The 24,399-nt window shown below is 48.0% G+C and overlaps 1 protein-coding gene across 4 annotated transcripts in view; it reads left to right on the forward strand.

The window, feature by feature from the left end:
• The window catches only part of taf1 (TAF1 RNA polymerase II, TATA box binding protein (TBP)-associated factor), a 222,772-nt gene that overhangs the window by 54,846 nt on the left and 143,527 nt on the right, over positions 1-24,399 (forward strand). For all 4 annotated transcript variants that reach the window (XM_072505461.1, XM_072505464.1, XM_072505462.1 and 1 more), the window contains one exon: positions 7,144-7,251. In XM_072505461.1, coding sequence (XP_072361562.1) covers positions 7,144-7,251 — 108 coding nt within the window. The remainder of the gene's footprint in view (positions 1-7,143; positions 7,252-24,399) is intronic.

Raw genomic sequence — 24,399 nt, forward strand, 5'->3', positions numbered from 1 at the left:
GCTGCCTTTCAAAGTCTGTTAATGTGTAGCACTACCTCTTTGCAATATCTGACTGAGAGCCAGCAGAAAAACACAGATTTAGGGCTCATTGCATCAGTATTATAGATCCGTTTGTGAGATCATTGTAGTTTCAGCTATAAATGCAAAATTCCCTGTCAGATCTATTTATCAGATGAGGTGAAGGCATTCTGTAACTTATGCAGCTGGTTATTTGTTCAGGATTGTGCTATGAGGGTATTTCATTACAACCTCTATCTTCTCTTTCTTATTTGACAGCAGGCAGCCATCTGGTAGGTGCCTCTACAGGAGGCTCATTCAACCAGGTCTTTTCAGACTATATTAAATATATTTCTTTCTCTTATCTTCACTTTTTCCTCTCCCTTAAGAGCATAATGTGGGGATGCCGGCGTTGGACTGGGGTGAGCACAGTAAGAAGTCTGTCCGCACCAGGTTAAAGTCCAACAGCTTTGTTTCGAAACAAACCTGTTGGACTTTAACCTGGTGTTGTCAGACTTCTTAAAAGCATAAGAAATAGGAGCAGATTCGGCCATTTGTCCACTTAATCCGTCTCGCCATTCAGTAAGTTCATGGCTGATGTTCTATCTCAGCTGCACCTTCCTGCATTGCCCATTGCTCCCTTGATTCCCTTATTAGTTAAAAATCTAGTGATCGCTATCCTGAACACCCTCAATAAGTGTATATATCCACAGCCCGAGATTGCCAAAGATTCACAATCCTGACAACTGTGACTCAGTTGGTGGCACTCTTGCCTCTGACTCAGAAGGTTGTGGTTTTGTGTTCCACTCCAGGGCTGAGGGAGTGTTGCATTGCCAAAGGTGCTGTCTTTCGGATCAAATGCTAAACTGAGGCCCCGTCTACCCCCTTAAGTGGACATAATGGCACTATTTCAAAGAAGAGGTGAGTAATTCTGGCCAATATTTATCCCTCCATCAACATCACAAAAACAGATTATCAAGTCATTATCACTGCTGTTTGTGGAAGCTTGCCTTGAGCAAATTGACTGCCGCTTTCCTCTGTTACAACAGTGACTACATTTGAAAAATATTTCAATGGCTGTAAAGTGTTTTGGGACAGCCTGTGGTCTTGAAAGACACTATGGAAATGGCAGGTTCTTTTTCAAGTTGGATTGGATTGAATTTGTTTATTGTCACGTGTACCGAGGTACAGTGAAAAGTATTGTTCTGCCTTCAGACCAGACTGATCATTCCATTCATGGAAAAAAACAGAGGGCATACATAAATACACAATGTAATTGTGTAATTCTCTACTCAGTAGAGAAGATGTGTGAAGAGATCAGATCAGTCCATAAGAGGGTCATTCAGGAGTCTGGTAACAGCGGGGAAGAAGCTGTTTTTGAATCTGTTAGTCGGTATCCTCAGACTTTTCTATCTGCTGCCCGATGGAAGAAGTTAGGAGAGTGAATAAGCGGATGGGAGGGGTCTTTGTTTACGCTGTCCGCTTTCCCAAGGCAGCTGGAGATGTAGACAGAGAAAGTGGATAGGAAACAGGTTTGCGTGATGGACTGGGCTGTGTTCACGACTCTCTGTAGTTTCTTGGGGTCTTGGGCTGAGCAGTTGCCATACCAGGCTGTGATGCAACCAGATAGGATGCTTTCTATGTGCATCTGTAAAAGTTGGTAAGAGTCAATGTGGACATGCCGAATTTCCTTAGTTTCCTGAGAAAGTATAGGCGTGTTGTGCTTTCTTGGTCATAGCATTGACGTGGGTGGACCAGGACAGATTGTTGGTGATCATCTCCACCTCGGCACCATTGATGCAGACAGGGGTATGTACGATACTTTGCTTCCTGAAGTCAGTGACCAGCTCTTTAGTTTTGCTGACAATGAGGGAGAGATTGTTGTTGTTACACCACTCCACTTGGTTCTCTGTCTCCCTCCAGCTCCTCATCTAATTTCTCAATGGCCAACCATTGTGACCCTAGCTCTCGACTCCCCAACCAGAGGAAGCATCCTCCCAGCATCTACCCTATTGAGCTACTTAAGAATTCTCTATGTTTCAATGAGATTCTCTCTCATTGTTCCAAACTCAAGGGAATATAGACTCACTCCACTCAATCTCCTTATATCAGTAATCAGTCTGAAGAACCTTTGTTGCACTCCTTCCAAGTCTCTCTTTCCAAGATAAGGAGGCCAAGACGGTACACAGTTTTCCAGGCATGGTCTTACCAAGGGCCGATACAATTGCAGTAAAACTTATTTACTGTTATATTGCACTCCCTTTGTAACAAAGGCTAACTTACCACTTGCTGTTTTAATTACTTACTGCGTCTGCGCATCAACTTCCTGTGATTTGTGTACAAAGGCACATGGGCCCTTCTGAATACTAATATTATTCAATGTTGCACCATTAAAAAAAATGTTGCTTTTCTCTTTGTCCTGTCAAGATGGATAATTTCCCATTCAACTTCATTACATTCAATCTACCACATACCTGTCAGTTTATTTGACCTGTCTAAATCATATTGTACCTCTTTGGGTCTTCCTCACATCTTGTTGTGCCACTAACTTTGTATTGTCTGTAAACCTGGATGCGTAACACTCAGTCCCCTCATGCAAATCATTGCAATAGGTTACAAATTGCAGAAACCCAACTACAAGGATACCCCACTAATTGCAGGCTGTCAACCGAAAATACTCTATTTATTCCTACCTAATGGTTTTCTGTCCATGGACCAAACCGTAATCCATGCTAGTATACTACCCGCATTCCCATGAGCACTAACTTTGTGTAAGGAGGCCATTCGGCCGGTTGGGGTTACACCGACTCGCTGCGAGAAACCGGAGCACCCGGAGGAAACCCACGCAGACATGGGGAGAACATGCAAACTCCACACAGACCGTCAGCCAAGGTAATAATTGAACTCGGGCCCTGGCACTGTGAGGCAGAGTGATAGCCACTGTGCCACCCACCTTTCTCTCCATCCTTTCTTGAAGTTCAGGGTGCGATCTTTTCCTACCAGTTCTCTTCCTTTTTAAAAACACTTTTCCAATTAAGGGGCAACTTAGCATAGCCAATCCACCTACCTCGCACATCTTTGGGTTGTGGGGGTGAGACCCACACATACACTGGGAGAATGTGCAAACTCCACATGGACAGCGACCTGGGGCAGGGATCAAGCCCGGGTGCTTAGCGCCTGAGGCAGCAGTGCTAACTACTTTGCCACCATTCTCTTCCTTTTTATGAAATCTATGAACATGTTCCCTTTAGGGTGAAATGTAGGAGCAACACGTCTCGAGAACCCGGGATGTCTGGGGATATTCAGGACTGGATTGGAAGGAAAAGAGAGGCTTTCAAAGGGTGCAAATCTACCGAGGCCCTCGTGGAGTGTAGAAAGTCTGTGGTGGGGAGCTCATAAAAGCAATTAAGAGAGAAAAGAGGGGCATGAAGAAGCACTGGATGGTAAGATTAGGGAAAATCCCAAGATATTCCTTAAGTACATCAAGGGATAACCAGGAAAAGAGTAGGACCCGTTTGGACCAAGGGGGTAATCTGTTCGCTGTTCCGGATAACGTGGGAAGGGCGTTAAATGAGTACTTCACATCTGTCTTCACTTTGGAGAAGGAGGATGTCTGTGCAGAATTCAGACAGAGGTTCCTGAGCAGTTTGACATAGGGTGAGGAGGTACTGGAGGTACAAGTGGATAAATCCCCAGGTCCAGATGAGTTGTATCCTAGGCTGCTGTGGGAGGCAAGGGAGGAAATTACAGGGGCTCTGACTCAAATTTTTAATTCATTTCTGGCCACAGGGCATGTAACAAAGGACTGGAGGATGGCTAATGTGGTTCTGTTTTTCAAGAAGTGCGGTAGAGATAAGCCAGTAAGTCTCACATCGGCGGTAGGGGGAATCTATGAGAGACAATTCTGAAGGACAGAGTCAGTCTCTACTTGAAGAAATGAAAATCGCTTATTGTCACAAGTAGGCTTCAATGAAGTTACTGTGAAAAGCCCCTAGATGCCATATTCCGGCGCCTGTTCAGTGAGGCTGGTACGGGAATTGAATCGTGCTGCTGGCCTGCCTTGGTCTGCTTTAAAAGTCAGCTATTTAGCCGAGTGTGCTAAACCAGCCCAAAGGCAAACCAGAGGCAAAGTTTGATCAGGGACAGTCAGCATGTTTGTTAGAGGGAGGTTATGCGTAACAAATTTTTTTTTTTTTTAAATCTTTTTATTGGCTATTCTCATATTTATAAACAGTTGTTACTTATATACATTACATTTTTCTTGCCCGCGATAATTTGCTTTATTTTTCAGAGAGGATTGTTTTGTCCTTCATTTGACTAACTGTATGTACATTTTGCTGCCCTCTGGATCGGTCTATGATATCCCCCCATCCCCCCCCCCCCCCCAATTGGTTTCAGCATCCTTCCTCTTCTCTTGGGGTTTCCCCATTTTCTCCCTCTCCTCCTGGGTTGCGCAGTCCTTTGGTTCTTCATCTTTTTTTTTCCCCTGGCTTACTCCTCTTTGCTGGCCTCGAACAGGTTTTGGAACAGGCAGACGATCTTCCCCCAAGTATGCAGGAAGCCTTCCTCTGACCCTCAGATGGCATACTTAATCTTCTCCAGGTGGAGAAATTCCGAGTCTGCAGCTTTGGGTGGTGCTGCCGATCGCCAGCTGAGCAGGATTCTCCGACATGCGATTAGGGAAACAAAAGCAAGGTCGTTGGCCAGCTTCCCCATGTGTAGCTCTGGCTGCTCCGATACCCCGAAGATTGCCGCTATTGGGCATTGCTTCACCCTCACCCCCACAACTTTAGACATTGCCTCGGAGAAGGCTGTCCAGAACCCAGTAAGCTTGGGGCAAGTCGAAAACATGTTGATGTGGTTGGCCGGGCCCCTCTGGCACCACTCACATTTGTCCTCCACCTCCAGGTAGAACCTGCTCACTCGGGTTCTGGTCAGGTGTGCTCTGTGCACCACTTTGAGCTGCATTAGGCTTAGCCTTGCGCAGGAGGAGGTGGAGCTCACCCTGCTCAGTGCTTCGCTCCAGAGTCCCCATCCTAGCTCTGTCCCCAGTACGTCCTCCCATTTTTGTCTGGTCCCGTCCAGTGGTGTTTGGGCTCTGTCCAGTAGCTGTCCGTATATTTTCCCACATAGCCCCCCCCCTTCTCGCTGCTTGTGCCTATCAGGTCCTCTAGTAGTGTGCTTTCTGGGGCCCTGGGGTACCCTACTGTCTCTTCGCGGAGGAAGTACTTTATTTAGAGGTGTCTCAATTCCTGTCCTCTTGCTCGTTTCCACTTCCTCTTCAGTTCGTCCAGTGTCACCAGTCTGCGCCCTACGTAGAAGTCCCCGACCGTCAGTGTGCTTCCGTCCTTTCTTCACATTTTGAAGGTGGTATCTAGCATGGCTGGGGGGAATCTGTGATTGCCGCAGATGGGGGCCATAAGGGAAGTTTTGGTTATCCCGAAGTGCTGTCTCAACTGGGTCCACATTCTCAGTGTGGCCGCTACCACTGGGCTCGTTGTGTACCTTGTTGAAGAGCATGGGAGTGCTGCTGTGGCCAGGGCCCGGAGGATTGTTCCTTTACAGGATGCCTCCTCCATTTGTACCCAATCTGTGTCGGGTTCTTGTACCCATCCCCTCACTTTTTCTGCCGTTGCTGCCCAGTGGTAGTATTGTAGGTTCGGTAGAGCCAGGCCCCCTCTGACTTTCCCTCTTTGCAGTCGGCTTGGGAATTCTCGCGTTCTTGCCCCCCTACACAAACGCCATGATTAGCCTGTCTATGTTTTGGAAAAAGGCCTTGGGGATGAAGATCGGGATGGATCTAAACAGGAAGAGGAACCTTGGCAGTACGTTCATCTTGATTGTTTGCACTCTTCCCGCCAGGGAGAGTGGGAGTGAGCCCCACCTTTTGAAGGTCTTTTCTTACTTCCTCCACCAGGCTGGTCAGGTTCCACTTGTAGATCTGTGTCCACTCTCTGGCTATTTGGATCCCCAGGTAACGGAATCTGTTCTGGGCCGTTTTGAACGGGAGCCCCTTCAGCTCTGTCTCTCCCCCTTTTGGGCTCACTGGGAATGTCTCGCTTTTGCCCAGGTTAAGTTTGTAGCCCGAGAAGGTTCCAAACTCTTTCAGTATTTGCAGTATTGCCTTCAGTCCCTCCTGTGGCTTCGAGACATAGAGGAGCAGGGCATCTGCATAGAGTGAGACTCTGTGCTCTCTGTCTCCTTTCCGGATTCCCTTCCAGCCTTTTGCGTCGCGCAGGGCTATCGCCAAGGATTCGATCGCAAGCGAACAAGAGTGGGGACAAGGGGCAGCCCTGTCTTATTCCTCTCTGTAGCTGGAAGTAGTCCGAGCCGGTGGTGTTAGTTCGGAATGCCTAACAAATTTGATTGACTTTTTTGAGGGGGTGACTAGGTGTGCAGCTGAGGGCAGTGCAGTTCATGTAGTTTATTTGGATTTCAGCAGAGCCTTTGACAAGGTCCCACATCAGAGGCTGATAAAGAAAGTAAAAGCTCATGGGATCCAAGGTAACGTGGCAAATTGGATCCTAAATTGGCTTAGTGATAGGAGACAGAGGGTGTTGGTCGGATGCTTTTGTGCGACTGGAGGCCGGTGTCCAGTGGCCAGGGTTCAGTGCTGGGTCCCTTATTGTTTGTGATGTTTGAATCCCTACGGTGCAGATGGTGACCATTCCGCCCATTGAGTCTGCACCGGCCCTCTGAAAGAGCATCCTACCAAGCCCCCACCCTCTCTCTGTAACCCCACCTAACCTTTGGGCACTAAGGGGCAATTTAGCATGGCCAATCCGCCTAACCTGCACATCTTTGGACTGTGGGAGGAAACCAGAGTACCTGGAGGAAACCCACACAGACACGGTCACCCAAGGCTGGAATTGAATCCGGATCCCTAGCACTGTGAGGTTGCAGTGCTAACCATTGTGCCATCGTGATATATAAACGATATAGAAGAAAATATGGGGGAAATGTAATAACATTCAAGGCTATGGGCTAAGTACTGGGAGTTGGGATGAGTGTAGAGTAGTTTTTTTTTTTTGTTGGTGCGGCTTGGTCGGCCAACGGGCCTCTCCTGTACTGTATGATTCTATGATTCTTTTCATAACCATAGTGGTTCCGGACCAAAATGCTAAGTGTCCTCTCTGTCTTTGTTAGAACATGTCACAGCCGGAGGTCAAGGATCCCTGGAACCTTTCCAATGATGAATTCTACTACCCCAAACAGCAAGGACTACGAGGGACATTTGGAGGCAACATTATTCAGGTGAGTAGAGGCCACCTGTATTCTTCCTCGGTGTGGGTTTCATTTAGTCACGCTCCAGTGCTGACTAATTATATCTGCAGTACAGAAGGGGAGGGATACAAGTTGGTGGCTGCACAACAAAAATTGTTGAACAATAATCAGGAACAGAATTCCTCGTCATTTCTTCACTGAGATTAATTCTAGCAATGGCCTTCCTGCTATCTCTCTTGAGGTTTGAACCATTGACCTTTTTAAATCTGTACAGCTCATGTACTTAACTGTCTTAATTAGAGGAGAGCACTGTCCATTTAGTCAATACATGGGCTTAAATCAAAAACTGAAAATGCTGGAAATACACAACAGATTAGTTCTATCATAAGATTACAATCTCTTCACAAATGCTGATTTACATGATGTATATTTGCAACATTTTAAGATTTTGTAAAGGCAAAATACTATGGATGGTGGAATTCTGCAATAAAAACAGAAAATGTTGGAAATACTGAAGTCGTCTTAAAATCTGAGGACAGCGAAACAGAGTTAATGTTTCAGGTCTGTGACCTCTTCGAGAAACTGCTGTTCACCGTAACCTTGAGAAACTGGTGTTCACCATAACCTTCCATCAGTTATGGCACAAAGTCACAGACCTGAAACTTAACTCTATTTCTCTCTCCACATATGCTGTAGGGCCTGCTGAGTAGTATTTCTCGTATTTTCTGTTTTGTTTTCTGATTTACAGCATCATCAGTATTTTTGCTGTTCACTTTTGGGTATTTCATCCAGAATGACATTGTGCAACACCATGTCTGACAGTGCACCAGTATTTGATTTAGTTTACAAAAGAGAATGGAAGATCAGCAAGGAAAACTTGGAGAAATCAAGTCAAGAAGTGACCATATTTAAATAAGGGCATTTTGTGGAAATGTAAATCATGTAGGAGTAGAGTTGGAAGATGTTGGAAAGGTGAAAATGAATGATCTTATTGATGGTTGGGATATGAGGTTCAATGGGCCAACACGATTGCACATGTTTTCTCTTTATAATTGATTGCTGACCTGAGCATTTCCAGCACTTTCTGATTGTGTTTTAGATTTCTAGCATCTGGAGTATTTTGTTTTTATTATGTAAATTACATCTGGGTTCATTAAACCTGGAAGAGTGACTGGTCAGGAAAATGGATTTCAGTCAGTGGTAAGAAAGTAGAGTCTATGCAGATTCTGAAAATGATACCTTTGGTCCTCCCAAATTCACTTGTGAAAGATTTTTACTCATTCATGATTTCAGTGTCCGAGATAATTTTAATAATATTTTGGGCAGTCCGACAGCACAGAGGTGGTTGTGTAATGTCAAAGAAGCTACCTTTGGTAACACACAGGCTGTAATCAGGGCAGTTGCGCAGAGTTGGACATGGAAGTGTGACAATTCAAGTGGATGGCACAGTCAACTGTTCTGAATGTTGAGAAAGGGTTGAGATGAACCTCTGGCCATGGCGTTGAGAGACTCCAGGAAATGGAGAGGGGTGATTAGAGGGGGAGAAGAACACCGAGTCTCGTTATACGCGGATGACCTATTGTTATACGTGTCGGACCCAGCGGGGGGGATGATAGAGGTTATGCGAATTTTGAGGGGGTTCGGGGATTTCTCGGGGTATAGGCTAAACATGGGGAAGAGTGAATTATTTGTGATACATCCAGGGGACCAGAGTAGAGAGATAGAAGGCTTGCCTCTAAGGAAAGTGGAAAGAAACTTCCGATACCTGGGGATTCAGATCGCTAGGAGCTGGGGAACCTTGCACAGACTTAATCTGACACGGTTGGTAGAACAAATGGAGGAGGACTTCAAGAGGTGGGACATGCAGCCTCTATCGCTGGCGGGCAGGGTGCAAGCAATTAAGATGATGGTCCTCCCGAGGTTCTTATTTGTATTTCAATGTCTCCCTATACTAATCACTAAGACCTTTTTTAATAAAATAGACAGGAGCATCACGAGCTTCGTGTGGGCAGGGAAAGTTCCGAGAGTAAGGAGGGGGTTCCTTCAGCGTAGTAGGGACAGAAGAGGATTGGCACTACCGAACTTGGGCGATTACTATTGGGCCGCCAATGTGGCAATGATACGTAAATGGATGATGGAGGGTGAGGGAGCAGCATGGAAAAGACTGGAGAGAAAGTCCTGTAAAGGGACGAGTTTAGAGGCGCTGGTGACGGCGCCGCTACCGATCTCACCTAAAAAGTTTACCACGAACCCGGTGGTGGCGGCAACATTGAATATCTGGGGACAGTGGAGGCGACAGAGAGGGGTGCGGGGAGCCCTGGTGGGGTCCCCAATCAGGAACAACCATAGGTTCGCCCCAGGAAGAATGGATGGAGGATTTCAGAGCTGGTACCAGTTGGGAATTAGGAGGGTGGGAGATTTATTTATAGATGGGACTTTTGCGAGCTTGGGAGCATTGGAGGAAAAGTATAAGTTGCCCCGGGGAAATTTCTTGAGATATATGCAGGTGAGGGCGTTTACTAGACAACAGGTGAGGGAATTTCCGTTGCTCCCGACACAGGGGATACAGGACAGGGTGCTTTCAGGGGTGTGGGTCGGAGAGGGCAAGGTGTCAGAGATTTACCGAGAGCTGAGGGAAGAGGGGGAGGAGTCGGTGGGCGAACTAAAAGGAAAGTGGGAAGAAGAACTAGGGGAGGAGATAGAGGAGGGTATGTGGGCTGATGCCCTAAGCAGGGTAAATTCCTCTTCCTCATGCGCCAGGCTTAGCCTGATTCAATTTAAGGTGCTATATAGAGCACACATAACGGGAGCAAGATTGAGCAGGTTCTTTGGAGTGGAGGACAAATGTGGGAGGTGTGGCGGGAGCCCGGCAAACCACGCACATATGTTTTGGGCGTGCCCGGCACTGGAAGGGAGTGACGGGAGTGATTTTGCGGGTGGTGAAGGCCCGGGTCAAACCAGGCTGGGGGTTAGCTCTATTTGGAGTTGCGGAAGAGCCGGGAGTGCAGGAGGCGAAATAGGCCGACGTTGTGGCCTTTGCGTCCCTAGTAGCCCGGCTCAGGATCCTACTCATGTGGAAGGAGGCGAAACCCCCCGGACTGGAGGCCTGGGTAAATGATATGGCGGGGTTCATTAAACTGGAGCAGATAAAGTTTGCCCTGAGAAGATCGCCCCAAGAGTTCACCAGGCGTTGGCAGCCATTTCTCGACTACCTAGGGGAACGTTAGAGGGAAGACAGATGACCAGCAGCAGCAACCCAGGGGGAAGGGAGGGGGGGGGGGGGGGGGGAGGGGGGAGGGAGGGGGGGGGTTAGTTTAGTTTAGGTCAAAGATAAAGAGGTTTTGTTACTTGTGTATTGTTAAAAATTTCTGTATTATTGTTGCGTTTGCTTTGTAAGAGGGGAAAAATTGTTGTTTGGGAAAAAATTTTCAATAAAACATTTTTTAAAAAAGAGAAAGGGTTGAGATGGACAGGATCAGTAGTGTACTGCACCTGTAGACACAACCTCTGTTATTTGTGTCGCTGGTATTGTTGCTAGAAACAGAGCTTTAAGGAGTTTTGGGGACTGTGGGCATGGTGTTGGAAAGCAATGGCCTGTTCAAGAACATTACAGAAGAAAATTTAAAGATGGACTAATAGGTTGGCACAATGGGTGGGTAAAGATGGGCTTTTTGAAGTAATGATCATGATATTTTGAAAGAGACTGTGCCCGAGGTAAAATATCTATTAAAGTTGTCAAGAATGAGATATGCTTGCCAACAGGATTCACAAGGAGATCCTACAAATGCAAAATGTGGAAGTTTGTAGAAAGTCTTGCAATCCTAGACAACCACATCCACAGTAAGCGTTTGCAACTTGAGGAACTTCAGCTCACAATTGTTTAACTGGAGTCTGAGCTGCTGACGTAGTAGGGTATCTGGAGAAAAGTTACCCTGAAACTTGATCTGGGAGGTAGTCACGTCTCTTAGGTTAGTTATGGGTCATGAACAGGAGGATGTGACTGTGAGTCAGGCACAGGGAACTCTAATTGCATTGCTGAGGAAACCTGGCCGTAAACTTGGACAACAGCTAAGCAAGGAGGTTTTTGCTGTCTTTGTGGAGGAGAGAAACATTTGCAGGATGGATGAGCAAACTGCCATGACACTGGTACAGGAGGCTCTTCAAATGGGTAGAGTGAAAAGTAGTGTGAGGGGACACGATAGTCTGAGGGACAGATAGGTCCCAGAAGGTCCTGAAGGCTGTGTTCCCTGCCTGGAGCTGGGATTTAAGGCTTCTCTTGTGGCTGGAGAAGAATGCAGTGGGAGCAGGAGAATTCAGTTGTCATAGTGCAAGTGTTAATGACATGAGTAGAATAGGAAATCTGGTTCCGCTAAGTGAGTTTGAAGAGCATACATCAAAGTAAATAGCAGAATCCCAAAGGCAATAATCTCTGGATTACTAACCCTCAGCCATAGGATCAAACAGTTCACTGACTCAGAATGGTGTGGGAGACAGGTTTTGATTCATGGACACTGACACCATAACTGAGGAAACTGGGAGCTGCTCCGATGGGCTGGACTCCATTTAAATCGGGTTAGGATTACTATTCTGGCAAATTAGATAGCTGGATTTGAAGATGGGGCTTTAAACTAAAAGTAAACCAACTCCCCAGCAAACAAAACCTAGATGCTCTCAGAGCAGCCAAAAACAAGCCTCTGCACACTGCTCAGCAGTGCGCCAAACAATACTGGTTGCAATTCTGCAATGGCATACAATTTGCTGTTGAATCCAAATGTACTAGAGGGATGCATGAAGGAATTTAGAAAGCACCGAGCCCAGAGAAACCAAATCAGCTCCTTTGAAGACCAAGACAAGGATGATGAACATTGAACCTAGCAAACAGATGGATGGCACATTACCTTGAACATTACGCAACTGAGAATGTTGTCACTGAATAGGTTCTCAGTGCTATTTGAGACTTCTGTGTTATGGCAGAACTGAACAGCAAGCCCACCATAGTCGAGCTCAACAAAGCCATTGGCTGCCTTGCCAGTGGTAAAAACCAGGGAAATTATGGTATTCAACCTGAAATCATCAAAAATGGAAAATTGGCACTCCTGCAACATCCCTATGAACTTTTGTGTCTCTGTTGGAAGGAAAGATCTGTGTTTCAAAACATGGGTGAGTAAAACATTGTCAGTTCCACAATTTTGCACACTTGTGTGGCCTAACTGTGCTCTGATTGGTCAGCATGATCATATGACAGTCGTAGACAAGTTTGGTAAAGTGCAGAATTTCGGCTCATCGTGGACATTGTACAGTGGGATTTGCTCTTCTGTCGGCGGGAATGCTTGACCAATTTCACTTAACATGCTGTCCAAGTTTGCCTCATTGCGAGTTTGTTATAGCTACTATTAAACAATATGATTTAACTGAAAATACAGAGCTCTGCATAAACCATAAAGCTTTTGTTCTCACCACCCTCCTTTGCAGTAATGGAGTGTGGGCAACATATGCAAGCCAAGAAAAGCGGCAGAACAGCTTCTACCTCTGCTGCCTCAGACAAATATTGCACATCTCCAGGCAGGACTGAGTGCCAATAGGAAAGTACATCAGCGTGCAGCGATCCCCAGCATATTTAACCACAGTTGGCTGTGTCATGTGTGACAGATGGATGTTGGCCTAATTCCCAAAGACATGCTCTATAGTCATAGAATCATAGAATTTACAGTTCTATTCGGCCCATAGTGAGTTGCCATCAGCACAAGACCAATCGATTGCCCATGTCTACAATACAAGGATGCCTACATGTGGGACCTCAAGTAGACCGGGAAGTCCTTGCTGCAGACCAAAGTGCCTGGAGACGAGCAGTCAGGAAGGTCATCGAAAAAGCATATGACAAAAGAAGTGACCAGATGGCAGAAAAGAGTGCCCAGTAGATCGAAAAGCATCAGTTAAACTTGGATCGATGCTATTCATCTCTGCTAGCTGTGGAAGGGATTGCCTCTCCCTAATCGGCCTCAATGGTCACAACGGGCGATAGCACTTTTTCTGAATGCAGAGAGCATTCATAACCAGATATATAAATGAATGGTACGAATTGAGATAAATATGTTTCATGTAAACCTTTAACGCCATAGTAAAGTAAAGTCACCATAGTCCCAGATGACCATAGGCTACTTTCCCCTTTGAGGGCCAGAGCTGACTAGTGGTGATTGAATCTGAGAACTTCAGGCGAGGGGCAAGGGTGAGAAGGCAGCTCTTCATGAATAACTGGTATGGGAATTGAACTCGTGCTGTTGGCCTCACTCTGCATCTTGAACCAGCCATCCAGCCAACTGAGCTAAACTGGCCCAAAGACTTGGTTATATGCTGACCAAGGTTGGGAACTAAATAATCAAGGGCACTTGAAACAATAGATAAAATGGGGAAAGGAAGGGAGTTGCCCTTATGGCAAAGTGTCATGTAAGCACAGTAGTGAAGAAGGAAGAGCAGAAAGTCGAGTAAGTATGGGTGGAGATAAGAAATAACAAGGATAAAAATGTGGAAGTAGTTTTTAGTACCCTTAACAGTAGCTATACAGTTGGCCACAGTAATTAAGAAAGAAGAGGTGCATGTAACAAAGGCAGCGTGGAAGCACTTTATTATTCATATAGACCAGGCATATTAAGCCTGAAAAAGTAATTTGCAGGATGAGTTTATTGAATACATTTGGGATTGTTTCCTAGAACAATATGTCATGGAACCAACCAGAGAAGAGATTATTTTAGACTTTATTTTGTGTAATGAGGCAAGGCTAATTAGTCAGCTCATCGTAAGGGATCCTCTGGGAAGGAGTGGTCTTAATATGAAAGAATTTTAAATTGAATTTGAAAGTGACATACATTTATCTGAAACTGGAACTTAAAACCAATTGCAAAGGCATGAGGGATAAATTGGGAAATTAGATTCAAAGTTGTGACAATAGATGAGCATCAGCAACCATTTGAAGAAATATTTCATAATTCTGAATGAGCCCAAATTCCGTTGAAAAATAGAACTCCAAAGGAAAAGTGATCCAACTGTGACTAAAAAAAGGTGAAGGACATAGTATTCTATTAGAAGATTATACCATTGCGAAGACAAACAGTACCCTACCAAGTGGTAGAATTTCAGATACAAGCAAAGGGTGACCAAAAAATTGCTCAAGAGGGGTAAATGGAATATGGGAGTAAACTAACAAGAAATATGAAAATAAATAGTCGGAATACTGTGCATATAAAAAAGGAGACAATAGAGAAAGTAAATGTGCATCATCTAGAGGCTGAGTCGGAAATTATAATGGAGCATAAGGAAATGGTAGAAACAATAAACAAATATTTTGTATGTTTTCACAGTTAAAGGCACAAATTACATTCCTGAAATAGAGGGTAACGAAAGGATTTTAAGAATGAGGGATTTATGCTAATCTATATCAGCAAAGAAAAAAATACTTGAGAAACTAATGAGAATGGAAGCTGACTAATCCTCAGACACTGATGGCATATACCAGGTTTATAAAAAAAAGTGTGCCGAGATAGTTACAATGTTACCAGAATACATTTATTGTGATCTTCCAAAACTCTTTGGATTCAGGAATAGTCCAAGTGTGTTTGAAGGTTGCGCATGTAACACCACGATTCAAAGAAAGCCAGAAATAGAAGGGAATGCCAGGCTAGTTAGCCTGACACCAGTTGTTCAGACAATGCTAGAATCTATTATTAAGGAAGTGATAACAGGGCACTTAGAAAATCATGGTATGATCAGACAAAGTCTACACGTTTTTGAGATAAAGAAAATCAAGTTTGACAAATCTGTTGGAGTTTTTGAGGATGTAACTAGTAGGATTAGAGAAAAGGAAACCAAACGATGCAGTATGCTTTTCTTTCCAAAAAACATTCAACAAGTTGCCACACAAAAGGTTAGTTAGTAAGATAAGAGTTCATAGATTTGGTGGAGTAGCATGCATGGAGGATTGTTAATGAACATGAAGTTGAGGGTAGTAGGTAAGTTGGAGCATTTTCAAGTTGGCAGGCGTACCAGTGGAGTGTTGCTAGGGTCAGTGCTGCAACATCAGGTATTTGTAGTCTTCGGCAAAGAGACCAAAAGTAATATGTTGAAATTTGCTGATGATACAAAAGCAGGAATGTAAGCTGAGGAAGACACAAAGAGGCTTCAAGGTGATAGAGTGGTGGGGAAGGTGAGGTTGAGGAAGATGATCAACTGGTCACTGTACTGAATGACAGAAAGCTTGAGGGGCCATTTGTTCTACTTCTGCTCCTATTTCTTAAGTTGTTTTGCATATTTGGATCTTCAAAATTCATTCGATAAGATGCCACCTGAAAGGCTACAGAAGATAAGGACTCATAGGGTAACACATCATCACGGATGGAGCATCGGGGCAAGTTAATGTTGACCGTTTTTGGAATTGATGTATGGGAAGTCCTTGCTGCTGAATCGAGTGCCTAGAAACAAGGAATCAGGAAGGGTGTGGAAAAAGCAGAGGACAAAAGAAACAACCAGGTGGCAGATAAAGGAGCCTGATGGAGGGAGAACACATCAGTTGACCTCGGGGCATCACTATTCATCTGTGCCTCCTGTGTATGGAATTGCCACTCTATAGCCACAACAAGCAATGTTCATTCCAGGAGTGAGTTGCGCCCAGGGCATAGCCCATTGTTTCCTGAGATAGGTGGATGCCAAATACTATAACTGGGGCTGTCAGTGCACAACTCATTGAAGGTTGCAGGGCAATTTGAGACAGTGGTTAATAACACATTGAATGTTGGGCTTCATAATACAGACATAAGAGTACAAATGCAAGAAAACTATGATAAGCACTGGTTCGGCCCCAACTGGAGTATTAGTTTGGAGAAGTTGGGACTGTTGATTTTAGAAAAGGGAAGGTTGAGATAGAGGTGTTCAAAGTCATGATCGGGAGAAACTGTTCTTTTAAAAATAATTTTGATTAAGGTTTTCATAAAATATCAGTAACAAAATGAAAAAGGAACCCAACAGGGTTAAGTACAAAACATAGTCCAAGAAAGCAACCCACCCTCCCCCTCCATCATCCACTTGCGCGCCATCGTCGCATTGGCGGCCCAGTAGTACACAGAGGTTGGGCAGCGCCAGCCCCCCCATCTCTACTCCGCTCCAGGAACACCCTTCTCACCCTCGGAGTCGCTCGCGCCCACACAAACCCCATTTTACTCCTGTTGACCCGCCTAAAAAAGGCCTTCGGGATAAACACGGGGAGGCACTGGAACAGGAACAAAAACCTTGGGAGCACCGTCATTTTGACTGACTGCACCCGACCCGCCAAGGACAGCGGCAACGCGTCCCACCTCTTGAACTCCTCCTCCATTTGCTCCACCAGCCTTGTGAAATTAAGCCTATGCAGGGCCCCCCAGCTCCTGGCCACCTGGACCCCCAAATACCTGAAGCTCCTCTCCGCCCTTTTTAGTGGGAGCGCGCCAATCCCCCTCTCCTGGTCCCCTGGGTGAACCACGAACAGCTCGCTCTTCCCCTTGTTGAGCTTGTACCCCGAGAAATCCCCGAATTCCCTGAGGATCCTCATTACCTCCGGCATTCCCCCCACCGGGTCTGCCGCATATAACAGCAAGTCATCCGCATAGAGCGAAACTCTATGCTCCTCCCCACCCCGCACCAACCCCCTCCGGTTCCTCGACTCCCTCATTGCCATAGCCAGGGGTTCAATCGCCAGTGCGAAGAGCAGGGGGGACAGGGGACACCCTTGCCTCGTCCCTCGGTGCAACCGAAAGTACTCAGACCTCCTCCTGTTCGTGGCCACACTTGCCATCGGGACCTCATACAACAGCCTAACCCACCTGACAAACCCAAACCCAAACCTCTTCAGCACCTCCCACAGGTACCCCCACTCTACCCTATCGAAGGCTTTCTCAGCGTCCATCCCCACCACTATCTCCGCCTCCCCCCCTCGCCGGCATCATGATAACGTTCAAAAGCCTCCGCACATTCGCGTTCAACTGCCTCCTCTTCACGAACCCCGTCTGGTCTTCGTGAATGACCTGCGGCACACAATCCTCAATCCTCGCAGCTAAGACCTTCGCCAGCACCTTGGCATCTACGTTTCGCAGCGAAATCGGCCTGTAAGACCCACACTGCAGGGGATCCTTGTCCCGCTTCAGGATCAAGGAGATCAGTGCCCGGGACATCGTCGGGGGCAAAGCCCTCCCCTCCCTTGCCTCATTGAAGGTCCTAACTAGCAACGGGCCCAACAGGTCCATATATTTGTTGTAGAATTCGACCGGGAAACCGTCCGGCCCCGGTGCCTTCCCCGCCTGCATGCTCCCTATCCCTTTGGTCAGCTCCTCCAGCCCAATCGGGGCCCCCAATCCCGCCATCAGACCCTCCTCCACCTTCGGAAACCTCAATTGGTCCAGAAAGCGGCCCATCCCTCCCTCCCTCCAGTGGGATACAATTCCTCATAAAAGTCCCTGAAGACCCTATTGATGCCAACCACACTCCCTCCCCTGTCCTTAACTCCCCCAATCTCCCTAGCTGCGTCCCGCTTCCGAAGCTGATGCGCCAGCATCCGGCTTGCCTTTTCCCCCTACTCTTAAATCCCCACGACCGCCCCGTTCCCCACGGCGGTAGACCCCCGGTCATTCCAGCTCCCCCTTGACCACAGCAGGACCCCCGGCTAGGACCCATCCCAGCTGCTTTACTCCCCCCATTGCACTTCCGCAAGTCAGCAGACTCCTGCTGACCCCAGCCACTCCCGCCTCTCCTTCGACTCCTCCCATTGTGTGACACACCCTCCTCTTCCATTCCCCATCCGCAGGCTCTCCACCTCCCCCTTCCATCTCAAGCTTGGGAAACAACCCTCGCTTCCCTGCCCCTGCCCCGCCCCTTCTAGTCTTTTCCCGCGCTTTCCACCTACCCGGCCCCGCCACCTCTGACGCAGCTCCTTTTACGGGCCCAGTCCCCTCGCCCCCGACTCGGGCCTCCCCCTCCCCCGCAGGGCCCCATCTCACTGCCGGCCATCCACCCCTGTTCCATTTGCTGACCCCCCCCTCCAAGAGCCCCCCCCCCCCCGACCAACCCAAGTAAAACAGTGCCCAACCCGCCCGAACCACCCTCACCCATCCAGAAAAAAAAACAAGAGCAAAGGACCCCCCCTCAAAAAGTAACATATCAACCGCAATCCCCAAACGCCTATCCCGACCCTCAATCTGTGTCCACCTTCTCGGCCTGGACAAAGGTCCACGCCTCCTCCGGAGACTCAAAATAATGGTGCCGGTCCTTGTAGGTGACCCACAGTCGCACCGGCTGCAGCGTGCCAAACTTCACCCCCTTCCTGTGCAGCACCGCCTTCGCTCGATTGTACCCGGCCCTCTTCTTCGCCACCTCCATACTCCAGTCCTGGTATATGCGAACCTCCGCGTTCTCCCACCTGCTGCTCCTCTCCTTCTTGGCCCACCTGAGCACACACTCCCGATCAGCGAACCGATGAAACCGCACCAGCACCGCCCGCGGAGGCTCGTTAGCCTTGGGCCTCCTCGCAAGCACTCTATGGGCACCTTTCCGCTCCAGGGGCCCCTGGAAGGACCCCGCTCTAATCAGCAAGTTCAACATGGTGACCACATAGGCCCCCACGTCCGGCCCCTCCAGCCCCTCCGGGAGGCCCAGAATCCACAAATTCATCCGCCTCGACCGATTCTCCATCTCCTCGAACCGCTCCTGCCATTTCTTGTGGAGCGCCTCGTGCGCCTCCACCTTTACCGCCAGGCCTAAGATCTCGTCCTGATTGTCGGAGATCTTTTGTCGGGCCTCGCGGATCCCCAACCCCTGGGCCGTCTGTGTCTCTAGCAGCTTATCGATAGAAGCCTTCATCGGCTCAAGCAGGTCCGCTTTAATATCCCTGAAGCAGCACTGGATCACCTCCTGTTGCTCCTGCGCCCACTGCATCCACGCTGCCTGGTCCCCGCCCGCCGCCATTTTGTCCTTCTTCCCTCGCACCTTCTTCGGGTCCACCACCACTTTTTTAGTCGCCCCGTTCCTGGTAAAAGCCATATACTGTCGGGGAACTATTGTACTCCTTCCCACCGCGGGAAATGTCGCAAAAATGCCGTTGGGGGCCCTGAAAAGAGCCCAAAAGTCTGTTTTTTACGGGAGCTGCTGAATGTGCGACTTAGCTCCGCATAGCCGCAACCGGAAGTTGGGAGAAACTGTTCTAATTGACAGAAGGATCGCGAACCAGAGAGAATCGAAAGGCCAGTCTGGCCTTTACATGACTTCAGACCCACAGAAATGTGGTTGACTCTGAACTGTCCTTTGAAATGGCCGATGAAGCCACTGTGACTCAGTTGAGGGAAAATTGGGGATGGGCAAAAAATGATGGACTTGCTAGTGATGCTATGAAAGAAGAATGAAAAAAAGAAATTTGAAGAGAAACTTCGCAGCATTATAGGGAAAAGACAATGGAGTGGGGCTGGCTTAGTTGCTTTTGCAGAAGGTGGGCAAAGACACGAGGGAAAATTGGCCTCCTTCTATGTGACTTTTATGGTCAAAGATCTGAAGACAGAGTAGGAATAAATAGGTAATTTTCAGGTGCGGGGCTGTTACTAGTGGCATGTTGTAAGCAATCCGTGTTGGGGCTTCAACTACTTACCATCTTGTCATGTCTTAGGTGGGGGGAATCAAGTGTAATGCATTGAAGTTAGATGGGAAAATAATCCATTAGGGGGACGCAAAGAGGCTGCAATGGCGAAAAATGAAATCAACAAGGGTTGATCTGTGCAGAGACGAAGGGAGGCAAGAAGGAATCTCAGTAATAGGAAACACTGACGATTGTGAATGGGAGGTAGGATGAATGGGGGAGGTGGTGTTTCAGGAGGAATATATGGTAGAAGAATAAGAGTGAGAACCGTCTGTTGTGTTACACCCTGGCTGCAGCAGTTCACCATGGGCGATGTGTCAAGGACACATGAATTATTCTTTTATGGGGAAAGTGATCCTAAATATGCAACATGTTCAAGAGAGTGATCAACAATTAAATTGTGAAGCATGAAGGTCTTTCTAAAACAAATTGCTACGTATTTGAAAAGGAAGAATATGGAGTGATGCAAAAGAAGAGCAGGAAAATGAGATGAGAGTAGATAGTTTCAGTTGAAGAACTAGCATTAACATAGGTTTTATGGACTGAATAGTCTCCTTTTGTGCTGTAATTTCTATGATTTCTATTTTCCCCCCAAGATCAAGATTTTGTAGAAGATCAGCTTAAGGAGAATCTTCAAATGAGTTCACCACTCGTCACAAAGGAAGAAAGTGGGATTATTGTTTATCCAACAAACAAGATATCTGGGTAATAGTGTGGGGACTATGTGGAGAAGTAAAACTGTTGAAGACAGGGAGAAAGCTGATAAGTCACTGGGACAGGTCAGTTTACACCCAACAAGAATAATACTGTGCGTTTATATAGCACTTATAACATAGAAAAATGTCCCAAGATATTTCTCAGAGGTGTAATTAAAAAGAAATGAATGCTGAGCCAAAGAAAGAGATGCTATAAGTGGTGACGAAAGCTTGGTCAAAGTGGTTAGTTTTAAGGAGGGCCTTCAAGGAGGGCAGGGAACTGAATAGGCAGAGGAGCTTTGGCAGGGAGTTCCAGAGCAGGGAACCTAGGCAACTGATGGCATGACTGCCAATAGTAAGGCACTGAACAAAAGATTAGAGTTGTAGGAAGGGGGAGTTCCAGGATGGGGGATTGGCTGTTGGGATGAAGAAGATTACTGCGATATGGAGGAATTTGTGTACACAAAGTTGGAAAAAGTAATTAAGGTGGACATCATTTACTTACAGTTAGAAGCTGACCCAATGTCTGAGGACGATGTTCCCAAGGTACAGCTGTAGATGAAGAAGAGGTGGAGGTCAAGGATGGAAACTTAGTGGGTCTGCCGAGTTAATGATGTTGTGACAGGTAGAAATCTGATTGCAGAAATTCAAATAAATTCTGGGAATGATATGCACAGATGTCGGAGTTTACCACAACTGTCAAGGTCTTTGAAGAAGAAAAAAAACGTAAGAGATGAGATGTCAGTTTGCAAGGACAGGAGAGAGTGGTCCAGAGGATAATTTGGCAAAGACAGCCAAGTGGATGAGCTTAATCTTGGTGACAAAGAACATGATTGCTTTGCACGTGTTAGTGATGTGGGTGGAGAGGACAGGAAAGAAGGGATAAGGAAAAGGTGTTGATGCCAAAAAAACTGGATGATATCTTTATTCCAGATGATCATGGAGTACTGCGGAGTTCCAGTGGAAGAGAGTGAAGCCTGATATTTCTTTTTTTTTAATAGAAATATTTTTATTCAAATTTTTACATATTTTCAACAAACCCCCCTTACAGAAAAAAGAAAAACAAAGAACACATAAATAGACATCTTACAACTACATCACAGATTCTCTCCCCCCCCCCCCCCCCCCCCCCCCCCCCCCCCGGTTGCTGCTGCTGAGCACCTCCTAACGCCCCGCTAAAAAGTCCAGGAACGGTTGCCACAGCCTGAAGAACCCTTGCACAGACCCTCTCAAGGCAAATTTTACCCTCTCCAACTTAATAAACCCTACCATGTCGCTGATCCAGGCTTCCACGCTCGGGGGCCTCTCATCCTTCCACTGTCGCAGAATCCTCCGCCGGGCTACCAGGGACGCAAGGCCAGAATACCGGCCTCTTTCGCCTCCTGCACTCCCGGCTCGTCCGAAACCCCAAATAGTGCTAACCCCCAGCTAGGCTTAACCCGGGTGTTCACCACCTTAGACACCGTCCTCGCAATACCCCTCCAGAACCCATCCAGCGCCGGGCACGCCCAGAACATATGGGTATGATTTGCTGGGCTCCCTGAGCACCTCCCACACCTGTCTTCCACCCCAAAGAACATTCTCAGCCTCGCCCCTGTCATATGCGCTCTGTGAAGAACCTTAAATTGTATCAGGCTAAGCCTGGCACAAGAGGAGGAAGAATTAACCCTACCCAGGGCGCCCGCCCACGTACCCTCGTCTATCTCCTCCCCAAGCTCCTCCTCCCATTTACCTTTTAGCTCCTCCACCGAGGTCTCCTCCTCTCCTCCTGCATCTACTGGTAGATCGCCGAGACCCTGCCCTCTCCAACCCACACCCCCGAGAGCACCCCATCCTGGATCCTGAGTGCTGGAAGCAGCGGGAACTCCCTCACCTGCCGCCTTACAAACACCCTTACCTGCATGTACCTGAAGGCATTTCCGGGGTGAAGCCCAAATTTTTCCTTCAGCGTCCCAAGGCTCGCAAACGTCCCATCTAAAAACAGGTCCCCATCCTTCTAATTCCTGCCCTGTGCCAACTCAGGAACCCTCCATCCATTCTCCCCGGGACGAACCAATGGTTCTCCCGGATCGGGGACTAAACCAAAGCCTCTACCTCACCCCTGTGGCGCCTCCAATGCCCCCAAATTTTCAAAGTCGCCGCCACCACCGGACTCGTGTACCTAGTCGGCGGGAGCGGCAGCGGCGCTGTCACGAGCACTCCCAGACACGTGCCCACACAGGACGCCATCTCCAGCCTCTTCCACGCCGCCCCCTCCCCCTCCATTACCCACTTGCGTATCATCGCCACATTGGCAGCCCAGTAATACCCACACAGATTAGGTAACGCTAACCCTCCTCTGTCCCTACTCCGCTCCAGAAACACCCTTCTCACCCTTGAGGTCTTTTTCGCCCACACAAATCCCATGATGCTCCTACTGACCCGCTTAAAAAAAGCCAAGGGATCAGGATGGGGAGGCACTGGAATATAAAAAGGAACCTCGGAAGCACTGTCATCTTCGCCGACTGTACCCTACACGCCAAGGAGAGTGGCAGCATATCCCACCTTTTAAAATCCTCCTCCATCTGCTCCACCAGCCTCGTCAAGTTGAGCTTGTGTAGGGCCCCCCAGCTCCTGGCCCCCTGGATCCCCAGGTACCGATAACTCCTTTCCGCCCTCTTCAGTGGAAGCTCGTCTATCCCCCTTCCCTGGTCCCCTGGGTGTACCCCACAAAGAGCTCACTCTTCCCCACGTTGAGCTTATACCCGGAAAAGTCCCCAAACTCCCTGAGGATCCGCATCACCTCCGGCATCCCCCCCACTGGGTCCGCCACATATAGTAACAGGTCATCGGCATACAACGAAACCCGGTGTCTCCGACCTCCTCCGATTCGTGGCCACACTTGCCACCGGGGCTTCGTAAAGTAGCCTAACCCAACTAATGAACCCCTCCCCCAACCCAAACCTCCTCAACACTTCCCAGAGGTACCCCACTCCACCCTATCGAACGCCTTCTCCGCGTCCATCGCGCCTCCCCCTCCACTGTAGGCATCTATCTCTGCCCCCCCCCCCCCCCCCCCCCCCCTCCACTGTAGGCATCATGATTTTGTTAAGGAGCCTCTGCACTTTGGTATTCAGCTGCCTTCCCTTAACAAAACCCGTCTGGTCCTCGTGAATCACCCCCGGGACACGGTCCTCAATTCTGTTAGCCAACACCTTCGCGTCCACGTTGAGGAGAGAGATTGGCCTATGTGACCCACACTGTAATGGGTCCTTGTCCCGCTTCAAGATCAGCGAGATCAGCGCCCTGGACATCGTCGGGGGTAGGGCCCCCCCCTCCCTCACCTCAATGAAAGTCCTCACTAATAGAGGGCCCAGCAGGTCCATGTACTTCTGCTAAAATTCCACCGGGAACCCATCTGGCCCTGGTGCCTTCCCCGCCTGCATACTCTCCAGCCCCTTAGTCAGCTCCTCCAGCCCTACCGGTACCGGTCCCAAAGCCCAGCCACCGGCTCCTCCTCCACCCTCGGGAACCTCAGTTGATCCAAAAATGGACACCCCCCCCCCCCCCCCATCCTCCGTCGGGGCTCAGACCTATACAGCCCCTCATAAAAGTCTCTAAATACCCCATTTATTCCCTCCGCACTATGTTTCCCCCCTTTAACCCCAACTCCCCCAATCTCCCTCGCTGCCTCCCGCTTCTGAAGCTGGTGTGCCAACATCCGGCTAGCCTTCTCCGCGTACTCATACACCGCCCCTTGCGCTTTCCTCCGCTGCACCTCTGCCTTCTTGGTGGTCAACAGGTCGAACTCAGCCTGGAGGCTTCGTCGCTCCTTGAGTAGTCCCTCCTCGGGGACCTCTGCAT

The sequence above is a fragment of the Scyliorhinus torazame genome, chromosome 5 (assembly GCF_047496885.1).
Source record: "Scyliorhinus torazame isolate Kashiwa2021f chromosome 5, sScyTor2.1, whole genome shotgun sequence".
Classification (NCBI taxonomy): Eukaryota; Metazoa; Chordata; class Chondrichthyes; order Carcharhiniformes; family Scyliorhinidae; genus Scyliorhinus; species Scyliorhinus torazame.